Raw genomic sequence first — 20,881 nt, 5'->3', positions numbered from 1 at the left:
ACAGATAAAAAAGAAGAAAGCAAGGTAGTAAAGACGTGCAATTAAAACCAGAATCTAAATACAACACAAAAGGAAAGAATAATGTTTTTTCTAATACAGAAAATAAGCCAGAAAAAAAATAAATACAAATAAAGTAGTCCTTAGTGTAATAAGTGAAAGGTTAAAAAGTTAGAATATATAGAAACGCAGTTCTTAAAAAAGCCAACACCATTAAGAATTTTAGGGCTGCAGGAACTTCCATACTATCCTGTCCTTTTTCATTTGTTTTGCTTAAATGACTACTTATTTCTAGCTGCTTTCATGAATGTATGCTTTTTAACCAGAACAAAGACCACCTAATCCTTTATGGCTCCACTTCACCTTCCCTGGTACTTGAGTTTCCTGCTTCTTTTCTCTGCCTGCAGAGGAGAAATAAAAGTTCAACTATTTTCATTTCTGACTACTCAAAATTTTTTCACTGTACAAAATTCTTAATTGTATGTTGTATATGTATATGTATATATTTACATAAAGCATAGAAACCCTCGTATGTATTTGTAGTTTCTCCTGATAACATTTTTTCTGTAAGTTTGACTTTACATTTAACCTAGTTCTTTTATTTCTTTCCAGTATTTTGTACTACCCCCCAAAATAGAGGAACGTTTCATTGATTTTGGCATACTGAGTGCTACAGAAGCAACCAATATTTTATTTGCAATTATAAACAGCAATCCAATTGAGGTAAACATATATGCATATATATGTGTATATAGATATAGATATATATATATATGTTTTTCAAATGGGGAGGGGTAAAAGGAATATAGGGCTGAAGTTGTCTTAGTGATAACATTCATCTGAGGAGGTGTGATCCTATGCCTTTGAATCACACATTGTGGTAAACTCAGTGTTACTTAGTATAAATAATAATGTTTCATTTTAAATCACATAAATGGATTTTATGCTAATGCTACAATAATCACTTTCATATCTTTCTCCTTTTTAGTTGGCTATAAAAAGTTGGCATATCATTGGAGATGGTTTATCAATAGAACTTGTAGCTACTGAAAGAGGAAATAGAACTACAATAATTTCAAGCCTTCCAGAGTTGGAGAAATCCTCTTTATCAGATCAGTCATCCGTAAGTAAGCTTTGTTATTGTTTCCTTAAATTCAGATATATATGTCTGAATTCCAAATAAAAGACCATTCCTTTGTCACACACTGCAATTAATATTTTTTGAAATTTACAATAGTGTTGGTTACTTGATAGTCATAGTACCTTATAGGTAATCTTATAATCCCTGCTATTCTGAGAAGAACGCTTGAAACCTAGAGGAGTTAAGGTCTACCTTTGTCATTAAAAGTGCTAGTATATGGCTCCCTCTGGTGGCACAATGGGTTAAAACGCTGCATTATGAAGCTTTAAGAAGCCACTGCAACACGAGTTCAATCCCACGTGAGGGAGCTGACCCACATGGCGTGGCAGACCTCTTCTGACCCACCTGCTGCTCCCCTCAGCAGTATATTTTGTCAGTCTGCCTGTTCTGCTCCCCACTTTGTCTCTGGTGAATCTTCCACCAGAGGGTATACCTCTGGCCTGTACCCCAGGCATAAATAAATAAATCTTTTTTTTAAAAAGTTCTAGTATAAGCGAAATTTTAAATTACCTTTTTCTAATACAAATAGGACAAATTCATCGAAGCACTAGACTAATACTGGAATCATTGAATTTACTGGACAAAAGAGAGAGAACATTGGTAGAAAACATTGTTTGATTCCTGTGTGGATCTACAGTGGTACTTTTACTCTGTCCTCTAAATGTGTACATTTGGTCATAAAAGAGCATGAAACAAAAGAAAAGAAATCAGTCTAAGTTCTCACCACTACTGAAAAAGGAACTTGGAGTTTATACTAGTAAGAAAAGAACTAGTAGAATCACCTTGTATAAGGAGTGTAACATATCCCATCTGTAGGTTAGGAAAGAACTTAAAGCAGTTTTATAAAAGAAAGCAAATGTGCTTATACACAGAGGTTGTTGACAAATACGTTTCCATTGGATGTCATAGGTTATAAAAATTGATGTAAACAGTTTGCACTGAAAGATCCTCCAAAACTGTTGTTTGTTTTTTGTTTCTTTGAGAGCAGTTTGACAATATATACCACTGCTAGGCATTCTTCCATGAAGTAATTTAAAGAACCAAAACTGAGAGTAAAATATCTACAACATCATTACTAACAATTCCAAATAACTAGAAACTGGCATAGAGTAAATCATAATTTTATGATTGAATATTGAAGCAAATAGAAATTGTAAATATTGTGTGTAAAAATTTAGAAGTTATGAGAAAGTGGGAAACTACTAAATGTATAATAATTATAATTATTCAAACTACATTCAAACTACATAATTGGATATTTGTGAATAATGGTATATTTGTGGATGTTTACATTTTAATAACTACAGTTTACATTTAATAACTACAAGCTTGATTCAGAAATAAAACTCCCTTTTAAAACAAAACAGGTTATGTCCACGAGAAATAATAATAGTGTCTATAGCTGAGAATTCTTTAGTACAAATAAAATATTAGAGGAAGAGGGATCAGGACAGGAGTGGAAGGAGCTCAAGGGACTATGGTGATGGCGCAAGGGTGAATTCGTGGTGAGAATTTCGCAGAAAAGTCATATGTTGTAACAAAATGAAGGATGATGTAATAAATATATTTAAAAAAATAAAATGTTGGAAAAGTATAATAAAATCATTCCTTCAACAGTGAAGTTAGAGTAAGATTTTATGTGTGTGTGTGTGGTTCAGCTTAGATGGTTGAAGATACATGTATCTGTGTGTGTCTATCTCCTGATGAAACATTAATAGTTTTAGATATAGGAATCATTTTCTAGCAGTTTCTAGCATATGTTAACATGTACTATTTAAACTTGAGAAGTCCTCTTAACAATATAAAATGTATTGAGAATTAGGTTTGGGAATTAGTTTTCATGTAAAATGTTAAGTGACAGGAAAATGAGGTCATTGTTATAAACCCTTACTTAAAATAAGTTATAGTGAACAGTGAGTTGTTAACTCCAAAATAACAATTCCACAAATTATTTTAAGTTTGTGATATTTCAACTCTTCCAAAAACCTATGAAATAAATTAGCTTCCTGTTCTTTATGAAACACTATTGTCAACATCTCTTTGTACTCTTCAGACTCATATTAAGATTTGGGTAGTTAGAGTCATGGTGAAAATGTTAGAATCACACACAACCACACAAAAACACTTTTAAAAAGAACTACATGAGTATGTTTGGCATATCAACCTTTGTTATTTTTAGATAAATTTGAATTCTAGATTAAAAATAACAAGTGCAACTTCACAAAATGAATCTTCGTGTTTACTGAAAATTTCGCAAGTGAAAAAGATAAATAGTTTGAGGAAACAAATAAGATCCCTTTCTTCTTTCAAATTTTTGTTACTTAACTCTTCCTTCTTTCATATTTGTGTTTTCATAAGAACCAGTCTTAGTTGCTTTGAAGAAATGATTACCATGACAGTTAAAATAGGAACCTATTTTGTATGTACCTGTGCCCTACAGTGTGCCCTCAGTATAAGGCAGTGTTCCTCCACTCCAGCCCTCAGCCCCTCTGACCTTGCAGGTTTTTAAGTGCTACATCATGAAGGCCATCTCCTTCAGTATGGCAACTTGGAGTCTGTTCCTGGGAAAAACATTTCTCTCAGTAGTTCCTGGAGTTAGTATTAAAAAATATACAGAGGTGGACATTATTTTGAGATGGTAATTTATTTGATACCATATCACATTCAAGTAAGCTGATACTGTAATTCAGTGCCATACTGGTATGAGTTAGGATTTATAAGTCATTTATCATTATAGCTTTTCTCAAAGGAAACTTCAGCTAGCAGGGCTAATAATGAGTGATGTGATATCTGTTACATACAGGTAATCTTAGCTTCAGGCTATTTTGCAGTATTCAGAGTCAAACTTACTGCAAAAAAACTGGAAGGGATTCATGATGGTGCCATTCAGATCACAACAGACTATGAGGTAAGGACTGTTGGGCATTTCATGGCAATGGGGTTTCTGATTAATTCACTTCTTTTTTGTTTTTATGGAAACTGAATGTTAATATTTACTCATTAAGTTATAATCTACTAGTCTCATATCTTAGAAACTGAGCTTTTGCAAAATGTTGGTGTTAATTAGCTCATGGTTTTCTGATAAAACCCAAACCTCCCAACTAAAAACAACTTCTGAAAAATTCTGTTGGCATATTGAGAACTGTTCTGTAAGAAACTTGCTTACAAATGATTATAGCACTGAACAGACCCTAACTGAAAGTCCTGATATGGCTATCTCTTGATTAAAGTGATTTAATCACTTGATTTGTGCAGTCATAAATGTCCTCCTTTGTAAAATTTCTGAAAACGAATATGAAATAAGAAAAATCTTAAAGTTCTCAAAAATGTCAAATCAAAGTCTGTGGACAAGATTAAAATCATTGAGCATTTTAAAGACTGGTTTGATGTGTTGTATCCAATGAGATTTCAAATTCAACCATTTCTGCCAGGATCAAATAATTTAAATAGTTTAAAATATTTATAAATTCTATAGGAAGTTGAGCATCTCCAAGTCAAGTTTTGCTGCCTTTGTTCCTTTACCTGTTTTCAGCACATGTACCCCTACATGAAAGAAAACTAATTCAGAACAAACAGTCATTTAATAATAAATGGTTTGTTGGGAGTACATTAAAAGCAAGAAATTCCTACTTACCACCACTCCTGGTAGAAACTAGTACAAAGTGAGACAAGTTTTTGTTAATATGGAAGAAAATAAGAATTAAAAAAAATATCTTCACGAGTATCTGGAGTTATAGAATGTGAGTTAAGATTCCAAATCTAGAGTGTTCAACACATTGTTTTAAATTAGATTGTTTTAAAAACTTGTGTAAAAAAAAACGAAAACAAAGACACCCCCCTAAGTTGGAGAAAAATATTTGTACATCACACATCTGACAAGGAACTAGTATCCAGCATATACAAAGAACATGAACAACTTAGTAAAAAAAAAAAACAGAACCCCAAAACATGGACAGAGTTGCTAAATAGCACTTCTCCAGAGAATACGCACAAGTGCCCCACAGGCACATAAAAAAATTGCTCAACATCTTATATCAGGTAAATGCAAATCAGAACCACAGTGAGATATCTCACTCGCACAGCTGGTGGGAATGTATAGAAAACAGTATGGAGTTCTCACTAAGTGATAATACCTGTTTTTATCCAGTAATTCCACTCCTTGGCATATACTCAGAGAATCCAAAAACACAAATTTGAAGGAATATATGCACTCTTATGTTCACTGCAGCACTATTTATAAAAAGTTATGGGAATAACCTAAGTTCCCAACAACAAGTGGCTGGATTAAGAAGATATGGCACATATCCCTGATGGAATACTACTAAGTTATAAAAGAAGATGAACTCCAGCCATTTGCACTATGGTTAGAATTGGAGGGGCTGATGCTAAATGAAATAAATCAGAGGGGGAAAGAAAATACAAGATGATTTTAGTCATATGTGGAATCTAGAGAGAAAAAAAATAGTCGAGAAATGCCTGCAAAATTAAGTCTGCTGGACGAGGAGAGGTTGGGAACAAAGTGGGAGGAGAGCCTCAGTGGGGTATGATGAGAGGATGTGGGTGCTCTGAAGAGGTGGGTGTGGTGATACACATCTGAGGGGCTGTGAACCTGTTCCTCTGGATCATGTATGGTGATGTAAACCAGTGTTACATCAAATTAATTAATTTTTTTTAAAAGGTAGGAATGCAAAGCTAAAAATGCAAATTAATCATAGCCATTCACTTAGACTAGAAAAGACATAACAAATTATAAATTTAAGATAACATATACTACAAAGTTCATAAAATATAACCTTTTTATTAAATAACTGCCTGTCATCTGCTGCTTTTCCTAGACTTTTTATTGCATACTCTTTGATTGCCCTTGATATGTAGTGTTTTGGGTTATATTTTCTAAAACTCATAAAATGTAGTTGATGGAAATTTAGTTTTTATTGATAGTGTGGAAAAATTAGTTTTATAGATTTTATTGGTTTTTATACATTATATGTGTGCATTTTCAAAACTGTCAAGTTTTAGAAAGCAGCTATCAAGTTTCTTTAATGTGTGAGATGTAAGATTTTAAGACATTATAAATTTTATTGTATAATGGCAGTGAACTAAGTTAATTTGTTGTCTGTAGTCTCTTCTTAATAGTATATAATGCCTTTGGATTACCCTTATAATTGTAAGTGATTTGTGTCAAATCAGGAAGAAATTTTAGTCTTTTCTAAGGTGATGTTACTCTTGATTAATTGGTCTGTGAATAATTAAAAGTCAAAAAATAAAAATAAATTAACTTGATTTTAATTTTTGCTCTATATAAAAAATAGAGTTCTGTAACTAGAAAATACTCAGTGTTTTAATACCTTGTCTTAGGAGTAGAATTTGATATTTAAATTAATGAACTACAAAATAAAAGGTTTTTATAAAAACGAATCCTTCACTCCTTTCTGTGTTTGGTCTTGTTTACCATGTTTTCAGTGAATCACTGAAAAGTACATGGAAATTGATTGTATTTCTTTGCATTTTAGGTAGTACATTGGACAGGTTGACCAGTACCCAGGGGTGATTTTAATATTGCTTATGACTTATTTTTTTCTAATGTAAATTTTAAGTTGAGTTTTATTTGAATCCCAGAAAAAAAACAAGATCATTGTCAGACTTAAACACTTATTTCTTTATGGTGTGCTGCTTCAACCCCACAGATCCTAACAATTCCCGTGAAGGCTGTGATCGCAGTGGGTTCGCTGACTTGCTTCCCAAAACATATGGTTCTTCCACCTTCCTTTCCAGTAAGACAATCATTTACAGTCTTTCTCTTGCTAAGTTTTTTCTTTGCCTTTAACTCGATCTTCCTACAATTCAATTGTAATGTCAGATATTCTCTATTAATCACTTATTTTAAGGGAAGACATGCCAAACTCTTTAAGTGATAATAAAAAGAAATATTCTCTTCTCTCACTAAGTTTTCTATCTAGAATGATAAATGGACCCATTACTCATAGGTGTGAAGCAGGATGTAGAAATTGTCCTTGGTTGTATAAGTAAATTGCTGTGCGGGGAAATACACTTCTGACCCATTTCTAACTTCCAAGTCATTTCAGCTGGCTTAGAGTTTCCTCTGGCAGGAATCAGTGGGGGGTGGTAAGAAACAAGACTTAGAGAACAACCTGAAAAAAGACACAAAAGCAGCAAGTCTGGGGTGGCTTTAGTAGTAATGAGTTGTCCAGTTTGGCAGGAATGGAGGGGAGTTTCAGGAGAGAAGATGATATAGTATGTTGGAGTGATAACATGAAAAGGTTAAATGCATTTCAGTCTGTGAATATCTGAAGTTTTTGCTTATGTGAGCTGAACGTTAAAGATTGAGTCTCTAGTGGAAGTGACTAATAGGACACATATGAAATAACAGTTGAATGTCTGGAGGCCAACCCAGAGACTCCCTGAGCTACGTCTGCTAGAAATGTGTCTGATAGCTGTGAAATGTGTACTTCTTAAGAAAATGTAGCCACATACAAATAAATTTGTTTGTTTTCTTCCTTTAGGGGAAAATAGTTCATCAAAGTTTAAATATTATGAATTCCTTCTCACAGAAGGTGAAGATACAACAAATACGATCTTTATCAGAAGATGTACGGTTTTATTATAAACGAATACGGGGCAATAAGGAAGACCTGGAGCCAGGGAAAAAATCAAAGGTATGGAAATATTGTATTTGAGAGCTCTTATCAGTATTTTATTGTGACTTTCTGTGGATTTAGGATTCATGGGTCTCCTGTGCCTCTTTATAGATTGCAAACATTTATTTTGATCCTGGGCTCCAGTGTGGGGATCATTGCTACGTTGGCTTGCCTTTCCTATCCAAATGTAAGTTATCTTGTTATTTTATTGGTCGTTAATCCCCCCAAAATATTTCGTAATGAAAGGCTGCCATTTTTAAAGTCCACCCTTATCTCTCAGACTACAGAAATCATTGAAGGAAGATTAGCTAGGAGAATATTGGTAGGCCTGAGTTTTCCATAATGTATTTTCTTGTTTTAGCTGAACCCAAGGTTCAGCTTGGTGTAGCCATGCAGGAAGATATGTGGGATGCCGACTGGGATTTGCATCAAAGCCTATTCAAAGGATGGATGGGAATAAAAGAAAATTCAGGCTATAGGTAAGTAATTATACTCTATGTATATATTTTAATTATATGAGTCTGAAACATCTCAGTTGATACTACTTTCTAAATGTTATCCTATGTTAGGTCACTTTACTTCTTTGTAGCTAAGAAAATATGCCCAGTCTTTAGAAAATTATTAATGAGGGATCTTGAATTGCTATTTTAATCATATATTGATCCAAAATTGATAGAATTTTTCCTCTTTTTTTCCCAGTGCTCTAAATACATTCTTAAATATCAAAGAAACTCAAGTTCTCTTTCTGTAGACTGACTGTAGTTAGTTCACCTTAGATAGTATTTGCACAAGAAAGAAAGTTTTTACTTATCACTGACCTTCACTAAAGGCAAGGAAAGCGTTTTATAGGTTTAATCCCACAATAGGAAACCCAATATCTTTTTGCTCATTGTGAAAAGAATTGCCTCCTCCCTTTCTAAGTGCTGAGCTGTTAGGGGTTTTGCAGGGCTAAGTTCAGATACATTCAAACACATGTCTTTGGCAGCGAGAAAATGTGCTGATGACAAATCAGTACTGCACCTGAATTCAAAACCAAAAATGCTTGCTTTGGCAGTTCAGAAATTTGCTCTTTTCATGTACTTCAGAAAAGAATTTTACTAGAATAATGATAATTTGACAACTAATGGAAACTAGTCTCAGTTGACTAGTTTGAAATGTATTTTCAGTGTCATCAAGATGCACTATAAAATTTTCAAGCCATCAATAATTAAAACTTTGGGTGGGAATGTAGACTGGTGCAGCCCCTATGGGGAAAGGTCTGGAGGATTTCAAATCTTAAAAAATGGATCTGCCATATGACCTAGCGGTTCCACTTGTACATGTCTGTCCAAGGAATACAAAAACACTACTTCAAGGGAAAGCATGCACTACGGTGTTCATTGCAGCAACACTACTAATATAGAACAACAGTGTAAACCAGTATTACCTCAATAAAAAAAAATTTATTTTTAAATCTGATGATTTCTGTTTATCCAAATAATCTGCTTTAAAAAGTCTTCTTAAGCAAATGTAAGTTAAATTTTTACTTTAAAATATTAAAAATAAGTACAAAGAAACTTCTATGAATTCAATAAGAAAACCATAATTAAAACACTCGTTCCCCCCTCCCCCCACCATGTTTCTATAATGGAAATTATGAACGACAGTTTATCTTTTAATATTCAGATATGAATAATGTGTACTGCTGCTCTAGACTTAGTAACTTCTCCTCCCGCCCACCAAAACCCCTGCCTTCCCTCTGTGTGCCCAGCATTCCACCTGGGCTACCTGTCCCAGCCAAACAGCGGATGCGACGTTTTCCCTGATCCTGCCTTTGTCAGTGTGCTTGTTTAGAGAATTTCTGTTATTAGTTTTGTAAAACCTATACTCTAACAAATACTAGAGTACATTAACTCAGTAGTACTGTAAGTTAAGTATCCATGTTTAGACCTAAGGAGCTTAGCCCATTTTATAATATTTCCTGAGGGAATGTATTCTGAGTTCTAAACTGCTGACTTATAGTTTCAAGTGAGATCCTGGATATTGCTGATATTACTTAAATCTGCACAAAACCTTTGTAATATAGTACCTCTTCACTGACATCTTCATTGCATATCAGCATTTTTGTTGTTGCTGTTAATCTCAAGTGGTTGGGAGGGAGCCATATGCCAAGCTGTGCACTGCCATGTCATTAGTTCCGCTGGAAAATATTTTTAGTACACTGCTGTTCAGATCTAGATGTTTCTACAGGGTATATAGGGTCCTTCAGGATTCCCATAGCATCTTATTTTTTCTCTACATATTCAATGTGAAAGCAATACAGGTGACCAATGATAGATATCTCAGCAGTTCTTTATATCAAAATAGAGACATCTTTATACACGGTCTCTATCAAAAGTATAGTAAAATAGTAAAGCAGATATATCTGTGTTTATTCAGGACCAGAAGAAAGTTTCTCAAGTACACAACCTAATAATGTATTATATTCAGAACACTGAAATATTTTGTGTAATGACTTACAAATTGTTTTTCCAGATTGAGTGCTGTATTTGAAGTAAATACAGACCTTCAGAAAAATATACTATCAAAAATCACTGCTGAGCTCTCCTGGCCCTCCATACTCAGCTCTCCCCGGCACTTGAAATTCCCACTTACTAACACAAACTGCTCTTCAGTAAGTATCCCAAGTAATATCACTTTGGACTTTTCTTGAAAATACATTAGAGAGTTATTAAGTATCTACTCACTAACTGTGGAAATCCTTCATTCATTATTTCATTATTTTGTTGAAGGAAGAAGAAATTACTTTAGAAAATCCTGCAGACGTTCCTGTCTATGTTCAATTTATTCCTCTGGCTTTATATTCCAACCCTTCAGTCTTTGTAGATAAGTTAATATCAAGGTAAGCATTACTTTAGATAATTAAGATGTTCCATGTTAGCACTGAATATTTTTCGCATTAAAACTTTATTGTGGCTCTTAAAATAATAACTTTAGCGTAGAGAAATTTTGAACCTAATTAAAATAGAAAGTTCTGTGGAGAGAAAATGATACTATGTTAAGCAAAATAGCATCCAGAAAAGCTTTTGGATTAAGACAAGAGAAAGTAGCATGATATTCTTACCTAAAAAGTTATAAAGTAAAAGCAAGTATTTTAGAAAATAAACAAAATAAAAGACTACATTGTGATCTTCAATTTTTGAAGTCTATTAATCTGGTCAAATCTGTCAAATATTAATTTGCAACAAAACCCAAATTCAATAATTACTCTATAACCCCTTTAATTATGATGCTATTTACAAAGAAATATATTTACATTCTTTTAGGTTTAACTTGAGTAAGGTGGCAAAGATAGATCTGAGAACACTAGAATTCCAAGTCTTCAGAAACAGTGTAAGTATTCAAACTTCATACTTTTCCAAAGAAATAATTCTATGATGTGATCATTGCAAATGTGAAAGAAAACTATAACTATTAAATTTGACTGAAGGGCAGGTTACCAAAGAAGTTAGTGCAATTATCATAAGCCAGAAGACCCAGGATTTTATGTGTATATAATATACATATGAGATAGCTATAGTTTACTTACATAATAATTTATTTCTATTAACCCTTAAAATATTGAGCTTGATTATTTAAATTTTTATTTAGGATATTTTCTAATGAAATTATAAGAATTATAATTCAGTGCTACTATATTCATAATTAACACAATAGTATACATAGTTTTCATGTATATTCTTGAAGTAATTAATGTCTACATAAACTGATTTGTTCTAGAGACAAAATATTCCCTATCACACAAACCAGTTTGAGCAACTACTGGCCACTCATTATGTTAGGCCACTCATTATATCAGTACACTCACACTTAGAACTAATGCCTGTAAACTTACCCAAGTTTTAGTCGTAGTGCCCTTCCTTTTGCCCAGCCATATCTCATTCACCTTACATATACTGCTCATGCTAGTTCTCACTGTGAAGCCTTTAATAATTAGGCTGTCTTGAATTTACATGACTTCATTTGCATCATTGTTTTCTTTGGGTTTTGTTTCCTTTTTTGATATGTGATACTTTGTTTTCCAAATTTGGGCATAATATTCTTAAGGGCTTTTATTCTAATTATCTTATTTTCTTCCTATATTAATAATATGAAAAGTGTTGAATGAATGAGACTAGGAATCTTGTTAATCTTCCATCATCTGAACTACTTTAAGTGAGAATAATAAATTGTTACCTCCTTCCTCTCCTTGTTGTATTGTCTTATTCTGAGTATGGTACAAAGAAAGTTGGTTTCCACAATAATCATAGCTTTGTGTCTTCTAGAGTTATCACCTTGACCAAGTAAATAAACCTTTCTAAACTTTAACCTCTGCTTGACTATGAAGTTAATAATGTTTTACAACATTGTTGAATAGAGTAAACAAAGTCACTTGGAAGCCCTTAGATTGGTTCCTTAGTAAAGAGTAAGTTCTCAGTGAATGTTGACTAAATCAGTCAGTTTATGGCTAATTAAGCCAAGAAAGAAAGGCAGTACAAATATTTTCAGTAATTCGGGCTGTAATGAAGAACTGTTATGTCATGCGCACGAATTTCTGTTAGTCATTTGGAGTAAAGATAACCTTGAGGTTATTACGCTGGGTTATTCACATTCATAATTTCATGTAATTGTTACAGCAGCAAGGCTAAGTAGATAACTGTTTACTTTCTGTTAGTGGGGGCAAACAGCTGAGGAAAGGAAGTAATTTGCCAAGTTCATATTTGTGATAGCTGGCAGAAGAAATTCAAGTCTAATTCTCTTTAATTCCAGTGCCACTGCCCATACCTCCTCCCACCTGGTCTTTGCTGATTATGAAATCATTAATTACTGTCAAACCAGGTGTTTTATAGTTCTTGAACCATTTGTGTTCTTTCCAACATGGCTGTATGTTTTACTGAATAGTTTTTGTACGTTTGTCTTTATAAGACGTCTTGTATAAGAAAATAATTTTCATTGTTAAAGTTTTTTGCTTCCCAGTAGTAGATAGAACACTGAAATTTAGACAGTTCTGTCTCCTAACCTTGTGCCCTCCTCTCGGAATCTATTTGTACTTTACTTTTTCTAACCATTAAATGCCAGCGTAATAATCTCAAGGTTATCTTTACTCCAAATGACTCAATATAAGCTGGAAGACTCAATAACCAGTCACAGATTTTACTCACACATTCCAATTTTATCAACAACAAATATTTCAATGGTTTTTGTTAGAGACAGATGCACTTCAAATTTGTGAAAATGTATACCAAGTAACTCCTGTCTGAATAACCACAGATTGACAGTTAAGTTGTCAGGAGTCCCAGTAGAGATACTATGAGAAAAGCCCCAGGTTTAGTTTGCATGTCAGATGAGAACTTCTCAAGACAGCGTGATTGGTGCTTCAGTGTCTAGCAGTTCATTTTGCATTTTCCCCCCTCCACCCAGAATATTAAAGTAATGTGCTAAAGGGGTGATATTTAATATGAATATTTATTACTACCTGATCAAGGACATTTTTTTAAACTACAAATCTAGTGAAGAAGACAGTAGCTACTAGGAAAACTTGATACTACTGTCTCCTTCATTAGAGGGGTTGGCAATTTTACCCACCATTGCTTTTGCTGACCATCAGTGCAAATGTCAAAACAGTGAAAGCGGCAAAGAGCAGCTGCAGTGTATATAAATAGTTGGATTCTACACATACCCTGAAAAGATCTCTAAGAGCTCCAGGTGTACCGTCTCTATAAAGTTATTGAGAATTATTAAAGTCCCTTAATAGTATCCCTGCAGCATTATGGCTTCCTAAAGTGTTGCCCACTTCAGAGTTTAAATCAGCTCGTGTTTGTGAGGAATATATATGTAATGTATCATAAATTACTCAAAAAGTTTATTTAAAAGGTTTCCTTTAAATAAACATTTTGGAATAATCAGAATATTCTATTGTCCTGGTGGACATTGTCAGAAAAATTGTAGAGGCAGGAATAAAAAGTTGCCTCAGTATGGAAAGGTAAAATGTCTTTTGCTTCATAATCTATTAACTGTAAGTTATGTTTGTAGGATCAGGCTAATGAAAAGAGATCTGTATATATTAAACCTAACTAAGCCAATTGAAGTAGAAAACCACACAAAGCCCATTCTCCTTCCATACATTACCAGAACCGTAAAGAGTCAGGGCTCAGGGGCTTTTATAGCCAAATGTTGCTTTAAACATCCAAACACTATATCCTTACATGTGGGCTATTAATTTTTTTAATAAAAAAAGCAGTATTTTTAAATCTCATCTGTAATTGTCAAATCACATGTTGGTTATTTTTAATGTATTCATTTTTATATAATTTACATCATTGTCCATTTTTGTACACCTATTTTGTTATTTAACAGAGCCATTCCTTGACTTTAAAATTAAGTATTTGTGAATTAGTAATTATGTGCTTAGCTTTCAGAATAAATTGTAAGTATTTTTATAAATGAACCATAATTGAGACATTCAATCTTAAAACTATCCAGTTGATACTCTTGAGAAAAGAGGAGCAAAAACGTAGTAACTGAAAGCTGGAACAGCATCAGGACTTCGGTGCTGGCATGGGTTAGGTAGTTGTTGCACTCAAATATTGAGCACATGTAGATTTGTGTCCTTTTCTGTATGTGTTCAGAATTTGAAAGGTTAAAAGTAAAATGATCTGCATACAAAATCAAATGCCTAGTAGAAGACTTTGATGCCCTGAGGAGCACAGACCCTGTGGGACTCAATGTAGAGTATCATCACTAGGCCCTGGTCCTGCTTGCCAGCTAACTGTGTGTATATAGCGAGGAATAAAACTGTTGTTCAATGTTAAGAAATTACTGAGCTGTAGAGGAAAAAACAGTTTTCCAGAGAATGTATTAGTGACTAATTTGTTTATCCAATGACTCAAGGCTCATCCACTACAGAGTTCAACAGGATTTACAGAGGGCCTCTCACGCCAATTAATTTTAAACCTAATTTTAAAACCTGGAGAAAAGAAATCTGTCAAAGTAAGGTTTACTCCAATTCACAACAGAACTGTTTCTTCACTAATCATAATCAGGTATGTTCTGTGATTTAAATGTGTGTCGATTTAATCCTTACATAGACATCCTTACTTCATTTCTTCCAGTATTAGTTTGCATATTGAGTTTATGAGATAGGATGTTCACTTTATCCAAAGCATGCATATACCATGCTTGATGTCATTCATTTACCTTTGTGAAGTCGTCTATACCTCAAAAACCTGAATAATTTTTTGCTATACCATGTGTGACTTAACATTGAAAAACTTGCTCATTTCATTATATTTTTTAAATCTTAAAGTATAACTTTTCATTCTTGAATTTAGTATATTAATGTCTGTATGGTTTATAAAATAACAGTGAAGGTTAGTAGTAAATGTCCACCCTGGTAAGCTGTAGCCAGGATCAAAAAAGTGCAGAGGGTGATAATGTAGCCCATAAACCTATTTTTCAGATACTTGCAAAATCAATCTTGCATTCCAGTGTGATCTTATAAGCAGGTGAATATGAGAATAGAAGGCTGTATCATTGGTTTTGATGAGTATACGAGCCTTGGATTAGATGGTGCAGAAGAAATTCATTCTGAAACAAAGTCAAAAAAACAACTGGGTCCGATCATGCTAAAGGGATTAATAATCTTCTCCAGCTAGAAGTGATCAATTAAAAATTGTTGTAAGGGTAATACAGTGTGTGCTTTTAAGCATCCTTTGTGGAGAGTAGGTGCAGTTCTAAAACATTTATTTATCTTGTTTAATAACCTAGTGTTATTATTAGATGTGATGATTACAGGTATGGATCTGTTTTTATTATTTTTTTTAAAGTAAAAATTATAAATCAAGACTGTGCAAATGTTATGGGAGAAAAATATGTTAATTTTTGTTCTTGCGTAGAAATAACCTGACTGTGATGGATACTGTGATGGTCCAAGGACAAGGAACAACTGAAAACTTGAGGGTGGCAGGAAAGCTTCCGGGTCCAGGAAGTTCCTTACGCTTTAAAATCACAGAAGCATTATTAAAAGATTGTACAGATAGTGAGTATCCCTATCAGTTCCAAGAGCATAAATTTCAGCGTTAACTTCCAGCAGTAAATAATTCCCAAACAAAAGTGGTGTTTCTATATGTGTACATGTGTAGATTAATGAATACTTAAGATTTTAAGGAAACATCCTAATTTGTATTCATGGTTATTTTAAATTGGATCTTAAAGACTTAAAATATCAATATTCATTGTTTGTCCTAGGTGATTCACTCTGAGTATGAAAAATAAGGCATAATAAAGTGTTTGCCAGCTGAAATGGCACAGCACGTGTACTTTCCTAGAGTCTTTTCCAATGAAATCTGACTAATAGGTGATGTCTTTAGTATGACAAAGTAGTTCTTAACCTCTGGCCTATAATAATTCATGAAGAATGTTTTCCTCATTTGGACATCAAGAACATGATAGCAAAATTTATACTCAGTCCTGATTTTTTTCCTTCAGGTTTGAAACTAAGAGAACCAAATTTCACATTGAAAAGAACATTTAAAGTAGAAAATACAGGGCAACTTCAGATTCACATAGAAACCATTGAAGTCAGTGGATACTCATGTGAGGGATATGGCTTTAAAGTTGTCAATTGTCAAGAGTTTGCACTAAGCGCCAACGCCTCAAAAGACATAATCATATTGTAAGTATTTTCTACACTATATAATGGATCACTCGTTTCCATTAACATTTTCATACTAGAGATCTTTAAACTCTGCTACCCCATGTAAGGCATAACTCTTAGCACCTAAAGGTACAGTGCATCTCAAGGTGCAGATTCTCTGGCCAAGACCACACAGTTAACAAAAAATAAAAGTAGATTAACTAGAGTACACTGCAGTACAATAAGAAAGAAAGAAAGAGGAAGGGAGGGAGGAAGAAAAGATTATTAGGGTTAGGACGGTTGTTTTTGAAAAAGCATTATTGGAAATCTATCATGGGAAAGGATCATGGATTTAGAAAAAGAAGGGAAATGAAAGCTCAGAAACCTGAATTATTAATAAAGAGGATTTCTCCAGTTATTCACATAATTTAATTCTTTGTTATTAACTTCATGGGATAATGCTTTCTCCATCTTAAAGAGGAAGTTTAACAAATGTATCAAAACCTAAAATTATGTTAAATAATCCAAAGGCCTATGGACTGATATTATACTTAACCTATTTGTGGTACATTTTTAAAACTTAGTTTTATTGTCATTCTGTTTTAGGTTTACTCCTGATTTCACAGCTTCTAGAGTTATTCGTGAACTGAAATTTATAACAACGAGTGGTTCTGAATTTGTATTTGTATTGAATGCATCCCTTCCGTACCATATGCTAGCAACGTGTGCAGAAGCCCTGCCCAGACCCAACTGGGAACTGGCCCTGTACATCATCATCTCAGGAATAATGAGGTACTTGTGTCTTCTTTCAAGGTTGGAATCCAGGCCTCATTTGACATTATTTACCAAGTGTCCAGTGGGTGCCGTCACTGTTCTGAGGGCTGGGAACCTGCCAAAGGATAAACAGACCTCCCTGCTTTAGTCACGCTTACGCGCACTAGTGGGAGCTGTCAGAACTGAACTTTTCTTGGGCTCTAGCGAGTACTGTCTACCTTTGACATTTGTTAAACTAAGTACGCTGTTGATTTAATAAAAGAAAGAAGGCAGCCATGTTAATAGTTTACCAGGTAAAGTTACATTAAGTCAGAAGCTAAAACTTTAGGCAAAACAGCATATCAGAACACCCAGTCCTTCCTTTCTTTTTTTTTTTTCATCATCAGCTAGACATTATAACATAAACACTGTACAAAATAACCTCATCGGAGGACCTACTGTCCTGTTCTTCTTGACTAGCACCTAAGTAACGTGCAGCCTGCTAGAAATATTTTTTAAATCCTCAGCATCCTAATCACTTTTTTCAGTATATTTCTTTATGTGTTTATGAACACATATAGTCTAGATCAATTTTCAGTTACCTTGTAGAGTTAAAACTAACAAAGATAAATGCTTTTGGTAATGGCAGGAGTATTTTTCAAATGTCTATTTTGATAGAAATAATTATTTCTACCATATAAGTTGGCAATCAGTAAAAGCTGACAGGCAGACTTTTATCCATAGTGTTTTTGTTTTGTTTTGTTTTTTTTCACCTTCTCCATTAAAATTATCACAGGCATCTTTGTAATTTTATATCATATTGTACTTACCATGAAACTGCTTTTAATGTCAAATTTTACTGCTTTTGCACTAACAAATGAATCCCAATTCTCCAATCTCCTGCAGTGCACTATTTCTTTTGGTAATTGGAACAGCCTATTTAGAAGCTCAAGGAATTTGGGAGCCATTTCGAAGGCGACTATCCTTCGAGGCCTCGAACCCACCCTTTGATGTGGGAAGACCATTTGATCTCAGGAGAATCGTTGGTATTTCGTCTGAAGGAAAGTATGTTCATATGCTGGAAATAAATTCTCTCGTATACATAGATTTGGCTGGTATAATTAAAAGAAAAAATATATTTATTCTTTTCATGTTTGCTCAGGAGGAAAACAGTCTTAATTCTAATTACATATAATGCCCTGTTACAGAGTTATCTTGTTTTATCCTAAAAGTAATTTACATATGCGGTAGCTGTACTAATGAAATAAAACTTTTTAATCTTAGATTTTTGTAGATTTACACTGATATGCAGTGGTCTTTCTTTCTTTCAGCTTGAACACACTCAGCTGTGATCCCAGTCACAGTAGGGGTTTCTGTGGAACAGGTGGCGGCTCATCATCCCGAACCAATGCAGGGAGTCATAAACAGTGTGGCCCATCAGTCCACCCACACAGCAGTCACAGCAATAGAAACTCAGCTGACACTGAAAGCATCAGAGTGAAAAACAGTGCAAGTACTTCTAGCAGGACTTCTGCACAATCTGCTAGCAAAGCAAGCCCCGTTCTCTTAGATTCAAACACAGTGGCCCAGGGTCATGCAGCAGGCAGAAAGTCCAAAGGAACAAAGCAGAACCAGCATGGCAGCCAGCACCATGTCCACAGCCCACTGGAACAGCACTCTCCACCTCCACCTCCACCGCCAGTGCCTCAGCACCAGGAGCCACAGCCAGAAAGGCTGTCACCCGCCCCCCTCGCACATCCCTCCCACGCAGAACGTGCCAGCAGCACAAGGCACAGCTCAGAGGACTCAGACATCACCAGTCTCATAGAAGCCATGGACAAAGACTTCGACCACCATGACTCCCCACCCCTAGAAGTGTTTACAGAGCAGCCGCCATCACCATTGTCAAAGAGCAAAGGTAATCATGATTCTGTCAGAAAGGCATGGTGTGTGGAGGGAAAGCCAGTGCACATTTAAGGAGCTATTGTGCTTGTCCTTTGACTCAGATTCTGCTCCAGTATTGACTTCAACTTTTCTGTATCAAAATGTAATTAGAGGTTTCCATTTGTCCATTGTTATTTCTTAGATTACTTACCAAATTCAGAAATTGATTGGATGTTTGCTGTTTTCCTTTTCAGCTGGCTTTGATTTTTGAGTTATTTTGATCAGTTGACCTTTTTTTTTTTTTTTTTAATTTTTTAAAATACACAGTGGTAAAGGGATATTATCTGCCTTTTAACTACAAATAAGACTTCCTGCACACCCTATACTCTAAGAGTATGGTTTGGCACAATACAGCCATTAGGCCAAATCACTGCCTATTCTTATAAAGTTTTATTAGAAGCCAGCCATGCACATTCCTTTACACGGCTGCTTTCTTGCTACAGCAGCAGAGTTGAATAGTTGCAAATGGACTCCATAAGATCTGCAAACCTAAAAATAGTTATCTAGCCTTTACAGGAAAACTTCACTGACCCCTGCTTTATAGTTATGCATATTGTATAATCTGTTTCTTAGTAACACATTACCCTGAAACCTAGTGCCTTAAAGCACCTCTATTTGCTCTCATAGTCTCTGTGAGTCAAGCATCTGGATATAGCTCAGGTGGGTTTTCTGTATCTTACAGTGCAGCAGGTGGTCCACCAGTAGCTGGATCTGCTTCCCAGCTCACTTGGAATTCAATTGAGACAGGATTCAGTTCTTCAGGCCCATTGGACTGAGGAGCTCAGTTCCTTGCTGGCTGTAGTCAATAGCCTCTCATGGATCCTCTCCAAAGGGCAGCTCACAGCTGTTGGTTTCAATAGAGTTAGCAGACAAAAAAGCAAGAGAAAAAAGGTTGGCAGGATAGAAGACCGTTTATGACGTAATCTTGGAAGTGATAGGCCATCATTTTTGCAACATTTTACTTATTAGAAATATAGTCCAGCCTACAATCCAGGAGAGAGAATCACGCATGAGCATAAATAGCAAGTAAAACCACAGAGCCATCTTAGAAGTCCTTACATTCCACACATACATGGAAGTCTAATTTGGAACTTCCAGAATCAAAATTAAAATAGTAAATGGCCTCTAGCTGTATTTTATTTAATCACTATACAACCTGAACTTTGTTTGCATTTTCCTTCCTCTCCTGTGACAACTGAGCTAACATATGTCATTTTAAATCTATCCAAGTGCGTTCCCCTGATGTACCCAAGGACTTTGGTTTACACAGCAGAGAAGTTGGCATCCCTAAGAAAGCAGGAAAAAACTCATTTCCTAGGGTCCCTGTGTTTTCTGTCTGAGAACTTCTTAGTCCCAGTAATAGACTAGTTATATAGAGTCCTCTTAGACTTATATTTACTTAGCATTTTGGATTTGCAAAACAAATAGTAATGTTTGGATCTTATTTAACTTCATCCACAGCAGTCTTTTTGTTGTTGTTGTTAGCTCATTAATAGCATTTACATATTTTAGGGTAATTTTTATTGTAATTTTAAATGAATGCTTCTAGTTTTTTATTAGATCAATTTATATATTGCTTTTCCCATATTAAGAGCATGAATAAAATAATGCTTTTTATATACATATTATGTATATTATTCTTATCACAAAGAAAGATTGGCAGTTACTGTGTCTCAGGTAGTCCTCTGACATCAGTATAATACTTTCAGGGTCATTCATCTAGAACATAAGTTC

General features: G+C 34.5%; 1 protein-coding gene across 1 annotated transcript in view; it reads left to right on the top strand.

The window, feature by feature from the left end:
* TMEM131 (transmembrane protein 131) overlaps positions 1–20,881 on the top strand; it is a 128,510-nt gene that overhangs the window by 85,212 nt on the left and 22,417 nt on the right. The window contains exons 16-31 of the mRNA XM_004686145.2: positions 610–720; positions 986–1,120; positions 3,942–4,046; positions 6,826–6,912; positions 7,663–7,815; positions 7,909–7,984; positions 8,159–8,276; positions 10,312–10,450; positions 10,569–10,678; positions 11,103–11,169; positions 14,707–14,858; positions 15,711–15,853; positions 16,303–16,489; positions 17,057–17,242; positions 18,110–18,268; positions 18,535–19,121. Of these exons, the coding sequence (XP_004686202.1) occupies positions 610–720; positions 986–1,120; positions 3,942–4,046; positions 6,826–6,912; positions 7,663–7,815; positions 7,909–7,984; positions 8,159–8,276; positions 10,312–10,450; positions 10,569–10,678; positions 11,103–11,169; positions 14,707–14,858; positions 15,711–15,853; positions 16,303–16,489; positions 17,057–17,242; positions 18,110–18,268; positions 18,535–19,121 (2,515 nt within the window). The remainder of the gene's footprint in view (positions 1–609; positions 721–985; positions 1,121–3,941; positions 4,047–6,825; positions 6,913–7,662; positions 7,816–7,908; positions 7,985–8,158; positions 8,277–10,311; positions 10,451–10,568; positions 10,679–11,102; positions 11,170–14,706; positions 14,859–15,710; positions 15,854–16,302; positions 16,490–17,056; positions 17,243–18,109; positions 18,269–18,534; positions 19,122–20,881) is intronic.

This window comes from Condylura cristata, unplaced genomic scaffold, assembly GCF_000260355.1.
Source record: "Condylura cristata isolate star-nosed mole 26May11 unplaced genomic scaffold, ConCri1.0 scaffold00020, whole genome shotgun sequence".
In the NCBI taxonomy this organism is placed as follows: domain Eukaryota; kingdom Metazoa; phylum Chordata; class Mammalia; order Eulipotyphla; family Talpidae; genus Condylura; species Condylura cristata.
Note: the sequence above shows the minus strand (reverse complement) of the source record. Positions and strands in the feature narration are given on the sequence as shown.